Source organism: Dendrobium catenatum, unplaced genomic scaffold (assembly GCF_001605985.2).
Source record: "Dendrobium catenatum unplaced genomic scaffold, ASM160598v2 fragScaff_scaffold_807, whole genome shotgun sequence".
NCBI classification, from domain to species: Eukaryota; Viridiplantae; Streptophyta; class Magnoliopsida; order Asparagales; family Orchidaceae; genus Dendrobium; species Dendrobium catenatum.
The window spans coordinates 213,375-229,763 of record NW_021319269.1 but is presented as its reverse complement, the minus strand read 5'-3'; the positions used below and the strand labels follow the sequence as shown (position 1 = coordinate 229,763).

The 16,389-nt window shown below is 32.4% G+C and overlaps 1 protein-coding gene across 4 annotated transcripts in view; it reads left to right on the top strand.

Annotated features, from left to right (window-relative positions):
* Positions 1-7,794, top strand: part of LOC110115027 (transcriptional activator DEMETER) — a 46,475-nt gene extending 38,681 nt beyond the window's left edge. For 2 of the 4 annotated variants that reach the window (XM_020848127.2, XM_020848128.2), the window contains exons 13-19: positions 43-79; positions 333-390; positions 482-618; positions 1,711-1,776; positions 1,879-1,993; positions 2,076-2,117; positions 7,504-7,794. In XM_020848127.2, coding sequence (XP_020703786.1) covers positions 43-79; positions 333-390; positions 482-618; positions 1,711-1,776; positions 1,879-1,993; positions 2,076-2,117; positions 7,504-7,628 — 580 coding nt within the window. In that variant the 3' untranslated portion in view covers positions 7,629-7,794. Of the gene's footprint in view, positions 1-42; positions 80-332; positions 391-481; positions 619-1,710; positions 1,777-1,878; positions 1,994-2,075; positions 2,118-7,503 lie in introns of those variants that run through there. The other 2 variants (XR_002305287.2, XR_003701425.1) reach the window with 2 other exon arrangements.
* The last annotated feature ends 8,595 nt before the right edge of the window (positions 7,795-16,389 follow it).

Sequence of the window (16,389 nt, the reverse complement as noted above, 5' to 3'; positions counted from 1 at the left end):
TAACTTTGTTGCATTCCCCACTCCCGCCACCATGCCCCTCAGATATGAGCTTCCAGATTCACATCTTCTTCTTAAGGAGGTATGCTATGTGTATTTCTGTTTAAAATAAATGGATAAAAGGGTTCTGCCAACTACAGGTCTAATGCTGGGTTGATGTCATGAGCCTTATGTTTTCACTAAGAGGCTTTATTTGTGATTTGAACCATGAGTTTATCATCCTAACCGTTGCATCAAAGCCCATCCTCTTCTCTTGCCATATAATATTACATGCCAATAAAATTAAATCATAATTGTACAATATCTTATTTTATACATACATTTTATGTCTCCAGATGCATCCAAGAGAGCCTGATGATCCATCCCCATATCTCCTTGCCATATGGACTCCAGGTCAGGAAAAGAAGGATGTAAAAGTACCGATTTAGATTTTTTTTAGTGATTGATCTTACTTGATTGTTTTTCCTCTGATGTAAAATACCAGGTGAAACTGCAGAGTCAATAGAGCCACCAGAATCATGCTATAAAACACAGGAGGCCAGTAGCTGCGAGAGAGAGACATGCTTTGCTTGTAATAGCAGAAGAGAATTAGAGGCTCAAACTGTCAGAGGAACGCTTCTGGTAACTATTAATATGTGTAGTTCTATTTAATTTGTGTGCAAATTAATTTTTTAGCTGTGTGATCTTGGATTGATCTGTTAGAGGAACAAGAAAAGTTTGACCTTTATGAATTTTAAAAGGCATACTAAAAATCAAGAAATATTGTAGGTGCAAGGGATCAAGAGAATTGCTGGAATAAAGTGTTTTATTTGATTCTATTCATAACTTTGTAGGACCAAGCAATGCCTTTGGAAGTTGCTATTTAGCTAGACAATTATTGCTGATTTATTAATCTGTAGATGATTGCGGGGCACAGGCGGTTAGAATTAAGTGATAATGAGGTTGAAATTGAAGACTTATGGTACCAACTGATATGTGCATCTATATGTAATTTACATGTGAATTAACTTTTTGAGAGTGTGATATTTGATTGATCTTTTTGTGATACATTTTGGGATACACGATTTTTAAGAGGAATGCTAAAAATCAAGAAATATTGTAGGCAGTTAGGGTGAAGATATATGCTGAAATGTAAATGACTTATTTGATGCTAGCCAAAATTGCTATTTATCTTGAAAATTTTATCTGTAGATTATTGCTGGGTACTGTCGGTTAGAATTAACTGATAATGAGATTGAAATTGAAGCCCTATTTGTCAATTTCCCATTACATCTCCCAATTCTCCTATTGATGAATGCGTACCTCGGTAAATTTGTCTGACAATTAAATCAAGAATTGTTGATGTCTTGAATCAGCAAGATATATTCATTCCCAGTTTGTATTGGTAATTTGCTGTTCATATATGTAGGGGGACATGTTAAATAGTGCTTAGAGATGTAATCTTATTGTGATAATGTATGGATCATCATCATCATTAGCCTTATCCTTAATTATGATGGGTTAACCTTAAGAATTCTTTTTTTCCTTCTTGTCTTGTTTAAAATATGCTATATGTGGTTTTAACTTTTAATTAGGTATTCATTAACATTTTTTTTCCGGCCACTTTTCTTTTGGCTTTTTTTGCATTGATATTCTATAAGCTTGTCTTATTGGTCGATCTCCTGCTCTCCTGTGAACTACTTTTATTACTCAATGGAAATTAATTTTGAGCAGATACCATGTCGAACTGCAATGAGAGGAAGATTTCCACTTAATGGCACTTATTTTCAAATTAATGAGGTAAGTAATGAATGAAGATGAGAACATACTGAATTGTGGCCATTTTCCACGTCAATGGACCTCAGTCACTTTATTGTTCTGTATAAAATGCTTTCCCTGTAGGTTTTTGCAGATCATGAATCTAGTCGCACCCCCATTCATGTTCCTCGGAGTTTGCTATGGAATCTTCCAAGAAGGACCGTATACTTTGGAACTTCAATAGCAGCAATATTTAGAGGTTTTTCAGTAATGAGTCTTATGTTTAGAGAATGTAAATCCTCAATCGTATTCATTGCTAACATTGAATCTCTTAACGATAGGTTTCATGGCCACAGAACCTATTCAGTACTGCTTCTCAAGAGGTATGCAACACTGGCTAAAATATTTTTAATACTCAATTATGCTAAGTTAAAATTTTTGCATCATATTATTTTCTTAAACTCCTTATGGGCCTCTTTATATCTATCACAATTATCAAAAATTTTACATCAAAACTAATTTTTATAATAAAATTTTTTATTATTTCACTTTTCTTATACATTTTGATTCAATTATCAATTATTTTAACTATTGGGAGTTTTTCCTTTTGATACTTTAAGCACATCATTTGTAATATTTTTAATATAACTAGCTACTTTTTCCCATATAATATTGATTTTCTCATACAAAGATAAAATCTTAAAATTTAGTATCTTACTCTTAAAAATATTTTTGCTAATATTTTGTAAATGCTCCATTTAATCCTAGAACAACGTTTTACTTTTTTTTTTTCTACCCCTTCATTTTAATCCAAAACTAATCAGTGATGTTAAGTATATAAAATTTTACTGGCAATACTTTACAATTTTGCAATCTAAACGATTTAAGAAAAATCTATAAGATGGTGACGAAATATGTAATGCTTTATGAAGCATAATGTTGGCCATTAAAAGAGAAGCACAAAATTAAGTAAGTGTTGCAAAGATGAGGATGCTTAGGTGAATGAGGGGCTTTACTATTAGAGATAGAATACAAAATGAGCATATACGTGAAAGGTTTGGAGTTGCTCCAGTGGTAGATAAGATTAAAGAGAGTCATCTTAGATAGTTTGGTCACATAAAATGTTGGCCTTTCGATGACCTGATTAAAAGAGTATATATATTATAATTGACTTATTTTAAGAAAGGTAGAGATAGACCTAAAAAGACTTAATTAGAAAATATTAAAAATGGCCTTTTTTATTAGTCATTTAAGTGCGCTCTTCTCATATGGATATAAAAGTTAATTCTTCCACCTGAGAGCATTCTGAGGGATATCTTCGTTTTGAAGATCTAAATCATCAGTGCTTAAGGTAATTGATGGGCGTGGTTGAGCCTACTTAAGATAGCATGATTGCATCGCTTCTTGATCTCCTCTCACCATACCGATCCAAGTAGGAGTGAAAATTTTTAGTTTGAGGTGTGGAGTAGAAGCTGTGGAGTAGAAGCGACAACTCCAAAGATTGACTAGAGGGGTCTTCCAAAAATAGCATTATAAGCTGAGTCTAATTTCACAATAATAAATTGGATTATGTGAGTAGCTTGTTGACGAAATTCTCCTAGTATAGTTGGGAGACTAATTGTCCCTTCTACTCGTACGGGTTGATTATCAAATTCATATAGCAGTCTTGCGACGGGTCGAAGGTTTTCTCTAGTGACACCCATATTGAAAAACGTATACTAGAATAAGACACTCACAGAGCTTCCATTGTCCACCAAAATTCTTTTAACATTGTAACACGGGTCTCCTATCCCCGCATTATTTATGAGTGGATCTTGATGAGGGGTTTTTACTCCCTCTAAATCAGAATGATCAAAAGTAATAGAATGATCAATACAAGACTTCTTTGGTGTTGGCTTTTCATCTACAACCAATAAAAATGTCTAAGGTAGTCATAACGAATAAAAGGGGCGGAACCGACTTTAATTTTGAGGGGGGGCAAAAATACAGCACAAAAATAATTAAATATTTAAAAAATAATATTATATATCTATATTTTTAGGGGGGGGCAATTGTCCCCCCTAAGCTCACTATAGTTCCGCCCTTGACGGATAAGTCTCTTAATTTCATTCTTGAGCGGTGAGTGGTGTATACTCTTCCTCTTAATATTTTTGTGATCTCGAATATCCATCAGTACATTAGTTTGAGATGCGTTGAGTGGTGTATACTCTTCCTCTTCTCGAAACCCGCACCATGACAATGTAGGTCTAGGAGGAAGACTATTCTTCCCTTATTTTTTTTGCTGGGAGAATGAATTATCCATTATAGTACCATTTTTGCCCTTTCCGGAAGGTTGCTTAATTTACTTCATGTGAGCATTGATGGTTTTATCTGCTAATATTTGTGCCTCCACATGAAAGATCATGTGAGGATATGGCAGCATAGTATTGTATCCAAGTAGCTCCAGACTATATCTTCCTTTAATCTGACATAAAGAAAGCGTAAATGTCTTCTTTGTTGCACCACTCAGGAAGTCAACTATAGTTGTTCTCAAAAAAATTTAATGTATAATTATCTTTAATTTGTGTTATAAGAGAAATTTATCAGCATGAGACTTTGACTTAGATATGAATATTTTATTAGAATCCATGCATTGCAGAAGATTGTTAGCAGCAGACTCATCCACTATCATCATTATCAAAATACTGAAATCCACTATATAAGTTATCATCCCTTTCCATCTTGTGTTTATGCATTATGGGGGTGATAAGCTCAATGTAGTTTTTACCCTGTTTCTTGTTCTCTTTCTTGTCTTCCCCAATTTTCAAGACTGCTCATAGTTTCCATCTATTCTCTTTATGGGCAGCAATTTGATGTGTCTGTGTTGAGAAAACATGTTAAAACATAATTGAAAAGAAATAATGAATGAATAGATACCAAGCTTTCTAATCTTAAATTCTCAAGCATCACAACTTCAAAACAGTGGAAGAGCTTCCAAGTCAATCAATACCATACTTAATGTAATAAAGATCCTTCCCAATTACCCTTATTAGTGAACTAATGCAATTACTAATCCCATCCATCAATTTTATATTGAGTTGCTGAAATTGAATTAACTGAAATCAAAATAGTTCATAAAAGATTATGTGACTTCAGTTCCAACCTACCAAAACGAGAGCGCCAGTTCAAATTGAAATTATTGTAAGGTGCAGCATTAAAACTAACAGAGTCGATTTTGTCACTGATGTGAAAGGATATCAATAATCTATCATGCACTCATGTCATCACAATGAGCAGTAGAATATGCTTAGATAGCAGGCATTCAAGCAAAATCTGACATATAACATTATCTAATACTCTAAATTTAATTTAGGGTTGTTTAGAAGCATGACTGATTTAAGTATAATTTCGTATATCTTATACCAGGATTTTGTAAGCCTTAAGGGGTTGTTTGGTTGCAAGATTTAACCAAAATTTGGCCAATCTTGCCAAACATGTTTATAGTTCTTAAAATCCTATTTTCTCTCTGTTATGCGTCAAATTTAGGATTTAGTAAATCTTACAAGAAGTAGCATTTAGTAAATCTTTAAGCATGTCATCTACAGTTTCTTCTCTTTCTAGCCTGCTGTCAACTCTGATGGCATAGATCCTCACAGGCCATCAACTTTACCTTCTATTCTTCATTTCATTCTAATTAGATCTAAATATATCCTAGTTAACTTTAAGAATATATAATCAACAATATGATTAATCAGTTTAAAAAAAAATTTAGCCAACCATTAAAGGAATTAAGTAAACCCTTCTTTATTTTCTAATTATCTTAGTTTAAAATATTAACTTCTAAATTACACATCAATCAACCTCCACAAATCAAATCACCTTAAAATTTAATTTTAATCTTAAATCCTGAAAATATCAGTCAAACGGTTTATGAGGATTTTGTCAGATCTATTTGTTGCATGAAAATTAGTTTACAGGATTTAACAGCCGCAAGATTGACTATATCCAAATGTATCAGATTTACTAAAATATACTTGAGTTAAATCATGCTTATCACCAAAAGTTCTTTGGTTTCAATATCTTTAATCAGAGTTAAATCCTCCAACTGTTTGAATGCAAGTAACAGGATTTACCTCATCCTTAATTCCTACACCTTCAAATCCCTTACATCCTGCTATTGGCCGGATTTGCTAACAGGATTCAAGAAAAGTCTACTTGGATCGATTTTCCTTAAATTCATTTCAAATCCCATGTAATTACTGCAACCAAACTGCTAAAAAGATTAGCGTATTAGGAAATTTCAAGAATCTAATAATAGAATCCCTAAGAACAGATGAGATATTAACAAACCACTTGCTTAATGGAGGGCGGACGGAAGTAGTAGAAGCAGATGCAGCCAATTCCACCTCCAGCGCCTTCTTCGCCTCGATCTTCTCAGCAATCTCAGCATCAGTATAACCCTAGTCGGCTAGAGCGTCCTGAAGTATGAGAAGGCACAGATGGATCTAACGCTTCCAATCGTGCTCGAGGAAATCTTTATCGGGCTGCGCGGATCCACTGGCTGCGTTGGTGTCAAACCGGAAAACTGTGGAATTACGTCGAACCAAACGTGCCCATCTCCTCCATTTTGATCAACTCAACGTTCGGGAAAGAAAAGAAGTACACATTCAGTGAGAAGGAGAAGAGTGGAAATAGGCATGAGCGAGAGAGAAGCTATATTCGGTTTTGAGGGAAAGCTAAAGAAACCAAACTTTTATAATCCGAGCGTTCGGCTGTGGCGATGCTTTGAAGGTTTTTTTTTTAATATGTCAGGCGCCATTCGGGAAAGCTTAAATAAGCTGTGAAGAAAAAGAAACGCTCGGAGGGAAAGCTGAAAAAAATCGTTCAGCTGTGAAAAGAAAGAAACTCGCGGATGCCGGAAAAAAAAAATTAAATGATCGGCTGTGAAGAAGAAATATTTGGTTGAAGATTAGAAGTGCATTCGACACTTTCATACATGCAGTTAATTGGAGAAGCCGGAAGCATTGGACAACGAAAGGTTGTCATTGAAATGGAAGGGTGAAAATGTTAAATTATTTTTAACTGGTAGGCAATGAGAATGCTGAGCTATTAGAACTGAATGGGAAACTAAAATGAACGGTATAGATATACTTTTATGTTTATAAATGAACGATCAGAATTGGTTATGGATGGAATCCCAAGTCACTTTTATATAGTATAGATATATCAAAACTAATCCCTCCAGGTTTAACCATCAAAATTATCTTAATTTTTTTTTCTTCAGGCGAATTATTTCATCCATATACTCTATTGCTACGTTCTCAAGAGGATTGGACTCAAATTAATTTCCTTGTTATTTATGTTTACTAAAACAATGGACATGGCTGTAGAAGATGCTCATGATATTAATTTGAAAAAAAAAAAACAGATCATCCCGGTTAGGGGATAACCCGGTCGACCTAGCATGCAACCCACACCAATTTACACAGGCCAACACTTAAGGCTTGCACGAAGCGCCGAGGGGATTCGAACTAGGTACCTGGCCTATGGCCAGCCAGTTCTCCACCACCAGGCCACCCCGCGGAGGGTATGATATTAATTTTAATGTTGAATTCTAATATAATTAAAAGCTAATTGCATTACACGTGGCATATATATTTTTTATTATTTTGTAATTTAGATCCATTTTCTTGAATACATAACTATCACATTGCGGTCTTAGAGTTTACCTGACTTTTAAAAAAAAAAAAAAAATTTAACGGGTTTTTAATTGATATTTGTATTTTGCAGGCTTTGTGTGCGTGAGAGGCTTTGATAGGAAAACAAGGGAACCAAAGCCACTATATGCAAGATTGCATTTACCCAGAAGTAAGGCGCCTAAAATCAAGAAGTCATGGGCAAGAAAGGAGGCATAACTACTCAATTAAACTAATCATCACGTTTACAAATAAATCTTGCTAATATTTAGGCCTTATTTGATTGAGTTGTTGCTTATCTAAACTGGATTTTTAAAAACAGATGTTCAGAAAAAGGAAACTAAATAAACTCTTGTTTCAATAATGAGTTTTGTTTGAATCACAATATTCTTAAGTACTTAGTAAAGCGTACGAAATAGATAAAAAAAAATGTTTGTATAAGCGTTTAGCTTTCACGATTATTTATTTAAGAAAAGACCTAATTACCCATTCCTAAAATTGAAGTACATGTAATTAATTTTTTTTATTAAGTCAAAATACTTCCAATCGATGGTCCTGCAAAAGTACATTATTAAATATTTACACAAAGCATGATCAATATAATTTTCAAGCCGTGATGGAATAGATTTCTTTTAATATTTAATATGTTTGAATTATTTTAAATAAAAAAAATTTAATATTACTTTACTAAAGAAATTTTAAAGTGTTAACGTAATATTTTTCCTATTACACACAGAAATGTATAACAAACATTATATGTATTGAAGTGGAACAGTTCTTCAATAGACACCTAGACTCTGGAGGAGGCTACTCATTTAAAATCAAGTTATTCTTGTCAACAAATTCAAGAAAAAATTACTCCAAAGTACAAACACTTCAAATTTCACAAATAGATTAAATAATATATATGCAAGGTCCAAAGCGTCTAAGGTTCCTATCAAATAAATTAGACAATAATGGAATTCCTACTAGATTCAATAGCTTCTGTTACAGAAACAATAGTTGAAAAAAATAGTAAATTTGTATTTTCATTTCACTCATATCGTTTCTCTTTAAAACACAGATAAATCAAGCACATTTTATAACAAACGCCAAACAAAAAAAGAATAATATAACATCAACTAAAAATTTTCATTAGCACAATATTTCAAAACTAAAAAAGAATTGTGATTCAAAATATATAGGAGTCACTTAATCCCTTCATCCTTGCGGATGTAGATATATTGAGACTCTGGATCTTCAAGAACATAATCTCCATGTAAGCCATCTTCTGTAACTAGGTCGGGCTCCATTATTGATCTCATTGAACTAATACTGCCTACAACAATTTCAAAGCCTGCAATGCCTATACAAATTAAACAAAAAAAATATTTTTTTACAAAAGGGTATTTATAAGATGAAATAAAAAAGTATTTTGTGTTAAATGCTTCCCTGATCAAGCATGGTATGTGGCATTTCTTATTTGAGTTCAACCATGAATTTAAAAACAACTACTGTAGCATTTTTATGAGCTGGTGGTTAAATGTTCAATGAAGTGACCCGTGATCAGCTTTATTGCGACAACAAAAGGTTAATTTGTAACCCGGGTTGAGTTTTGAAGTAGGAGGTTCGGCATTAGCACTAAGCATCAAACAACAAGCAACTAAACATAAATTCCCAATCATTCTTACATAAAATATCCTAATACAAAACTTAATAAACAGTTATTCTACCACAATGAAGGCTTTGTAAATTGGAAAGAGTAGCCATATACTAGCCGAATAAATTCATACATTAAACTCAATATCGATGTGGATGCATGTGGCCTCGTATAATATGAAATATAAAATCATTTAAAATAAAAAAAATTGCATATTCATATTACCTGTTATAATTGCATAACTCAAATGCAATTCTCTCTCTTAGTTCAACCATTTTGTGCACACCTTCAATATTATTAAAGTCTACTTTAGCTTTCAAGAGTACTTTCTTCAACTAGCTTCCAAATGAACAAAATTTTCATCAACATTATATTCTTCAAATTCTAGGTCATTTCGTGAAACATGTCTTTGAATATAGTTATGTAGTATCATTTGTTGATTCTTGTTGAATATTAAATAGGTTGTTAAATATAAGCTTATATCTCAAGGCTAACTAAGAGAGGGGTGAATTGATAATTTTAAAATTTACTTCTCTTGGATTTTAAAATTTGAAACCAGTTAATGATTCGTAGCAAGTTAATTGAAGTTATTTGAGAATAAATTTTTCAACCACGGAATTAAAATTGCAGTAAGCAGTATAAATTAAAATGACACAAAGATTTATAATAATTCAGTCAAATACGACCTACATCCACTCCCTGAAGACTCTCTTTTCAGGTATTGCACTGTTACCCAAAATGACTCTCCTTTTGCCCCCACAGCAAGGCGGAGAAGCCTTTACAAAACTCTCTTCCACCAATCCCCGGTGTGGCAGAGAACCATCGTCCGTTCACACCCTCCAAGTGTAGGCAGAGTACCTTCGTCCTTTCACACCCTCCAAGTATAGGCAAAGTACCTTCGTCCTTTAACACCCTCCAAGTGTAGGCAGAGTGCCTTCGTCCTTTCACACCCTTCAAGTGTCGGCAGAGAACTGTCGGCTGTTCACACTCTCTAAGTATCGGTAGAGAACCGAATCTTATCCGTAGATCTTCTCACGAACAATCTAGAAAGACAAGAGGAAGAGTGATAACCACAATTATAAAGAGATCCTTACCTTTGAGTAACCTTGTGAACCCTTCACACTCCACTTGCAAAATATCTCTCTCAAATACTCTTTCATACTCTCTCCTTCAATTGCCCTTCAAAAATCATGTTGACAAAGATAAAAGATTTTTAACGTCAGTCTTTAATGGACCTTTTATACAAAAGACACGAAAAACCATCCAGAAAATTAATTTTTTTTTTATTTAGAGCATGCATGATCGTATAATTAGATGGTATATTCATACGTACAAATAGTTTAAATATTGTTGCGTACGAACCTATTGTGAATCGATACAAAATTATTTTGTATGCGATCATCGTTCGGTACAAACGAAGTTTGTCCGAGACGAATAGTTAGAAAATTTCAAATTTCATCTGTATGAAACATAAGAATAAAATGAGCGAGATGTTCGTCCTTGTACGAAACGGGGATCATCCCGTATGATCCATATTTAGAAAAAAAATTTCGTTTCGAGAACATACTCGAGGCATTCGTCCTTATACGAACCTGGAATCGTCCCGTACGATCTTCGTGTGAGAACAAACCCTAGGCGTTCATCCTTGTACAAACTTGGGATCTTCCCGTATGATATTAGTGTGAGAACAGACCCGAGGCATTCATCCCTGTACAAAAATTGGGATCATCCCGTACGATCCATACTTAGAAAAAATATTTTCATTTATATTCGTTCAACTGCTCGTCGGGAAAAAATAACTAACCATATTATTCCATACGAAGTAATATCGTATAGTACGATCAATTTAAAAATATGAATTTTAAACTCTCCCCCGGTGTTTGTGTGCTCTGTTACTCAATTACAATCACACCCTCTCGGACTCAATAAAATAGAAAATATAGACTTCAATTACAATAAACTCTAAACTGATCTTGATTTGAAGTCTTCAACAATCCGGAGTATGATTTTTTCCTAAAATATTAGTACACACAAGAGCAAAATAATTCTTTCAAAATATGTTAGGAGAAATAATAATCAAACCATCAATAATATTTGGAATCATAAAAAACATACAAGTTGCAAGAATATTAAACGTGCAAAACTAAGTCGCAACTATCTCAACAATCTCCCTCTTTTTGATGATGACAAAACAATTATTGTTTGAATAAAACTAAAAATCCTAAATTTCTCCTTAACTCCCCCTAAATGAATAAGCTTGTGAATATAAGAGAACTTCTATTAAGAACAAATGAATCTTTTTTTTTTAAAATTTTTCATAAACTCACAAAACACTTCAAAAATTCACAAAACACTTCAAACTTAAAATAGACAAAAAAAAAAAAAAAAAATAAAGCAACTCTAACGAACACTTAAAACAAAAAAATAAAAAAAAAAAAAAAAAAAAATAAAACAACTCTAACGAACACTTAAAACGAAAAAATAAAAAAAAATCAAAAGCAAACAAACAAATAATATTTCTTCCCCTTTTTGACAACAACAAAAGAAGGAAGAAGAAAAACAAAAATATAAGAAGTCATATGAGAAATCTTTGATAATTGATCTTGAAAGAGATTGAATTATAAATGCAATAATAAGATTAATGTTCATTTGAGAAAAATAAAAATTTATAACTTTTAAATTAAAATATAACATAGACAAGATAAATATATCAAGGTCATGAAACAAATTAGAATATTAGATAAGAAAAATTTTTACAATAGTGATGAAATAAAGATTAATTAAAGTCAAATTTCAATATAAAATATAATTGAACATTAGATTGATTTGAAATTGAAGATTGAAAGATAGAGGAAAGAACTTGTTTGGCAATATTGCGCATCTTTCAAATTTTGTGGCACACTTTGTAAAACTTTTTGTATTTGAGCTAATTTTGTGCCTCTTTTTAATTTGCGAATTATTGCACATTCTTTCAATTTTTATACACTTGTACATTTCTCCAATTCTTTTTAATTAATCTTTCTAAAATTAATAATATAAAAACTCAAACTTCTCTAAGTACAAAAATAATTATATTTAAAAAAGAAATAAAAAATAATAAGACATCAAAATTATAATAGTAATATTAAGATTATGTATGCCTAAAAAGAATATGAGATTGATAGCGTTCACTTAATCAAGTTATAAATTAACTTGTATTTTTGAAAGATTAGATTTCCTAATAAAGTTAATTTTTGTATTGCTCTTCATATTATAACACTTTTTTTAGATCAATTTAATCAGAATTATCATATATGCAAATTAACATTTCAAATAGAGAATAAAATCAACTAAATAAAAATAATACATTTTTTATTGATATCAAAATTTTAAAAAGTGATATAATGATGCAAAACTTATATCAATACATAACACTCAAAAAATAAGATACATAATAATAAGTACAGAAAACACAAACACAACATAAAAAACATCACTTCACATCTCAAAGGATTGACAAAGATAGCATACAAGAAGTACATCTATAAATCTGAGGGGTCCTAGTCTGGAGGAGGTGATTGGTTGAAGATAGAAAAATAGCTATTCATCATAGCCACATTGATGTTCACCGAGTCGAACTAACCTCGAATCCAACCCATGTCCTATTGGTACTGTACATCCTGCTGATTTAGATGAGTCTAAATTTGATCAAAGCACTGATCAAAAGGACTTTTTAGTCAGTCAAAGTGCTGGACTATCTCCTGAAAGTTAGGTCCACGAGCAGGCACAGGTGCTGGTATAGGTGCTCCCCCTTTTCCCTCAGAATTCTCACTTGTATCATCTCTCCCAAAAAGTGCTTGAAATGAAGAATTAGTGAAGTAGATAAATAATTCAAGTAGAGGATCAGGATGAACAAGACTGTACTTCTTCTTAAGGATATATGTAACTAGGTGTCCTAAAGTAATATTCTTCTTCCTCTTATATGAGACATGACCAAATTTAGAAAGCTCGTGAATATAATCAATAATAAGTTGAGCTTCATCAATTGATTGTCCAATCATGATATGATAAGTGATAGTGGACAGAAGAGGAGTAATATTAATACGGTCACTAGCTTTAGGAATTATGGAGATTCTAAGGACATGCTGAATGATCCTTGCATTTTGGTTTAAAGAAGAGACTCAAGGAAAATGACATACTTGTTCAATCCCTCTTATAACTTTGTTGATTTCAATTCAGTTAAAATCAGATGTAGAAGTCAAAGTGTGAGCTCTTACTCCTTGAGTCCTTAAGTGCAAAAAGGTCCCCAAATATTCCCTAGTTATTTATACCCTTTTCTTAAAAATAAAAGATCTAATCCTGCTCTCACCCTCACTAAAAGACATATTTGCTAGAAAGTAGTGAAAGGTATCTTTGTTGTAGGCATGAATCAAAGTTAGGATAAATGCAAATTGAGTAGCAGCAAAAAGAGGCATCACTTGAAAGTGAATATCCTCTTATAGTAGGATTCTAGAGGGTGTAATCTTGGCAGAAACAAATCTAAGAAAAGAATCCTCGTTAGCCCTGGATAGAAAGTTGTTGTCTCCACCCCTTGAAGATGAACCCTTAATGAGTCTACCTCTCTTGCTAGAACTGGCCATTGCTATGATTTGAAGGATTGAAAAGGTTATCGAAGTGAATGAAAATGAATTCCAAAGCCCTCCTATTTAAAGAAAAATGATCTTTCATACGTATGAAAAGAGGTTCGTACAGTATGATTCATGGGTTCGTACATACAAAAATAAATTTCATATGTACAAATGAATACGTTTAAAATGAAATGACTTTTCGTAATCATGCAAGTTACGAGGCATCCTTTCGTGCAAGCTTTTTGACCATACAATCGTGCAGATGAACAGGTGTTCGTCCAGGATGGTCGGTTATTTAAGATCATTTTAATTATGATTAGATTCGTCACCCATATTGAATGACATGTGGTTTGTATATACGAACAAGGGGTTCATACATATGATTAGTTATAATAACTGATTCTTCCTAGATAACCGTATAAGTGCGTACATATGAATGAATACACATCATCCAAGATGATACAGAGATCATACAATATGAAATATATTGGAAAAATAAAACTATATGCAAACAGTTTTAAATAATGATAGAAATGATATAGAATTCGTACCAGATGAAAATAATTTCATACAGTATAAATAGAACACTTAGAAAAATTTGCATGATCGATTAGAAATAGAAAATCTGATGTAAAAATATTTCAAAATCACACAAAACATAAAAAAAAAACATAAAATCACAAACACAAATAAGCACATAAAATACAAAAATAGAAAACACACAAAGACACATATTAAGTTTGCAGAAAATTTTAATTAAGCATTAAGATCAATCACACCTAACTTTATTCTTAATGTTCTAAACTAGTGGTTTTGTAAAATATCTGCAAGTTAATTTTCAGTTGAAAAATTATTCAGTTCAATTTCTTCTTTGGATACATAATCCCTTATGAAATGATGCCTTATGTCTATATGTTTTCTTTTAGAATGTTGAATAGGATTTTTTGATATACAAATGACACCACTGTTATCATAATAAATTAGAACTATGCCTATTGTAAATCTTAAATTAATCAACAGTTGTTTCAACAAAATAACTTGTGCCACACAACTTTCTAAGGCAATGCATTCAACTTCAGCAATTGATAGGGTTATGGAATTCTATTTTCTACAGGACAAAGAAATTAAAAAAATTTCCTATAAATTGACAAGTTCTATAAGTACTCTTTCTATCAACCCTATAACCTGCAAAGTATGAATCAGAATATTCAACTATTTTAAATGAAGAGCTAAACTTAAGATACCAAATCCCTAAGTTCTCAATTCCTAAGAGATATCTTAAAATCCTTTTTACTATTGTTAAATGTGATTCTTTTGAATCTGATTGAAATCTAGCACACAAATAAATACTGAACATAATATTGTGTCTACTAGTAGTCAAGTAAAGCAAGGATCCAATTATTCTCCTAAATTTCTTTTGATCGACAGATTTTTTGTAAAACACATTTGGTGTGGAGACCAAAGTTGAGGGGATTCAAAAGGTTTCTCCAAGAAAGAATCTTGTCTAGTATCTACAAGCATCTTCCTGAATGCTCTATGGCTCCACAGAAGTTCTTCAGAAAAAATCATGGTTCTTTGACCATCACTAGGAGGGTGAAAATAGAGTTGTGGTTTTCTGATCATCACTAGGAGGGTGAAAATAGAGTTTTGGTTCTCTAACCATCACTAGGAGGGTGAAAATGGATTTTAGATTTTTTGCCTATAAAAGTGTCATGATTCTCTGCCAGATCGTGGAGGTGAAATAGCATTTATACAGGCTTCTCCACCTTACTGTGCGAGCAAAAAGAGAGTCACAACTTTTTAGTGCAATAATTGGAGAGGGGGTCCCCAAGGAGTGGATGTAGGTCAAGTTAATCGAGCCCCTATCCATTCTGGTGTGTTCATTCTGATTATTTTACGCACTTTATTTTATGTAATTATATGTGTGGTTAAAAATTTATTTTATTTTTGTTATTATGAAATTTGCACTATCTGTATCTGATGCATTGATTATCGTGTGTGGGTTTGAAAAGTTTTTAAATGATTTTATTTTTGCTTAAATTTTTTTTGAAATAACCTAATTACCCCTCCTCCTCTTGGTTAGCCTCGGGCTAGTTCTTTAGGGTTTCACAACCCTCATGAACTTTCAAAAGATATGTAAATGAGAAATGGTGGGCATTCTACCCTTAAGGAGTTCATAGGGTGTCTTGTTTAACTTGGATCTAACATTCACCCTGTTCAAAATGTAACAAGCAATATTTACTACTTCTACCAAAAAATATCCGAGTGAATATTCAACTAGTATTGCCCTAGGAGTTTTTATCAAGGTTCTATTTTTCCTCTCAACTATCCTATTCTTCTAAAGAGTCCTAGGGGCAGAGAAGTTATATTTTATCTCTATCTCTTGATAAAAAGATTCAAACCTATCATTTTCAAACTCTATACTATGTCACTATGAATGGTTGCAATTTTACATCCTAATTTTCTTTTTATTTTTGTGGAGAAAGTTTTAAATTTCTCAAATAACTCATTCTTATGTGTTAAGAATCTAACCCAAGTAAATATAGAGAAGTCATCTACAATTATGAATTCATAAATATTTCCTCCTAAGCTAGCTTTGCAAATAGATCCACATAGGTCCATATGATGAATTTCTAGTGGCCTAGAGGTGCGGATGTCTTTGATTGAGTGAAATGAAGACTTAACTAATTTTTCTAGTTGGAAGGCATCATATTGGTGGTCTTTCTAAGGTAGG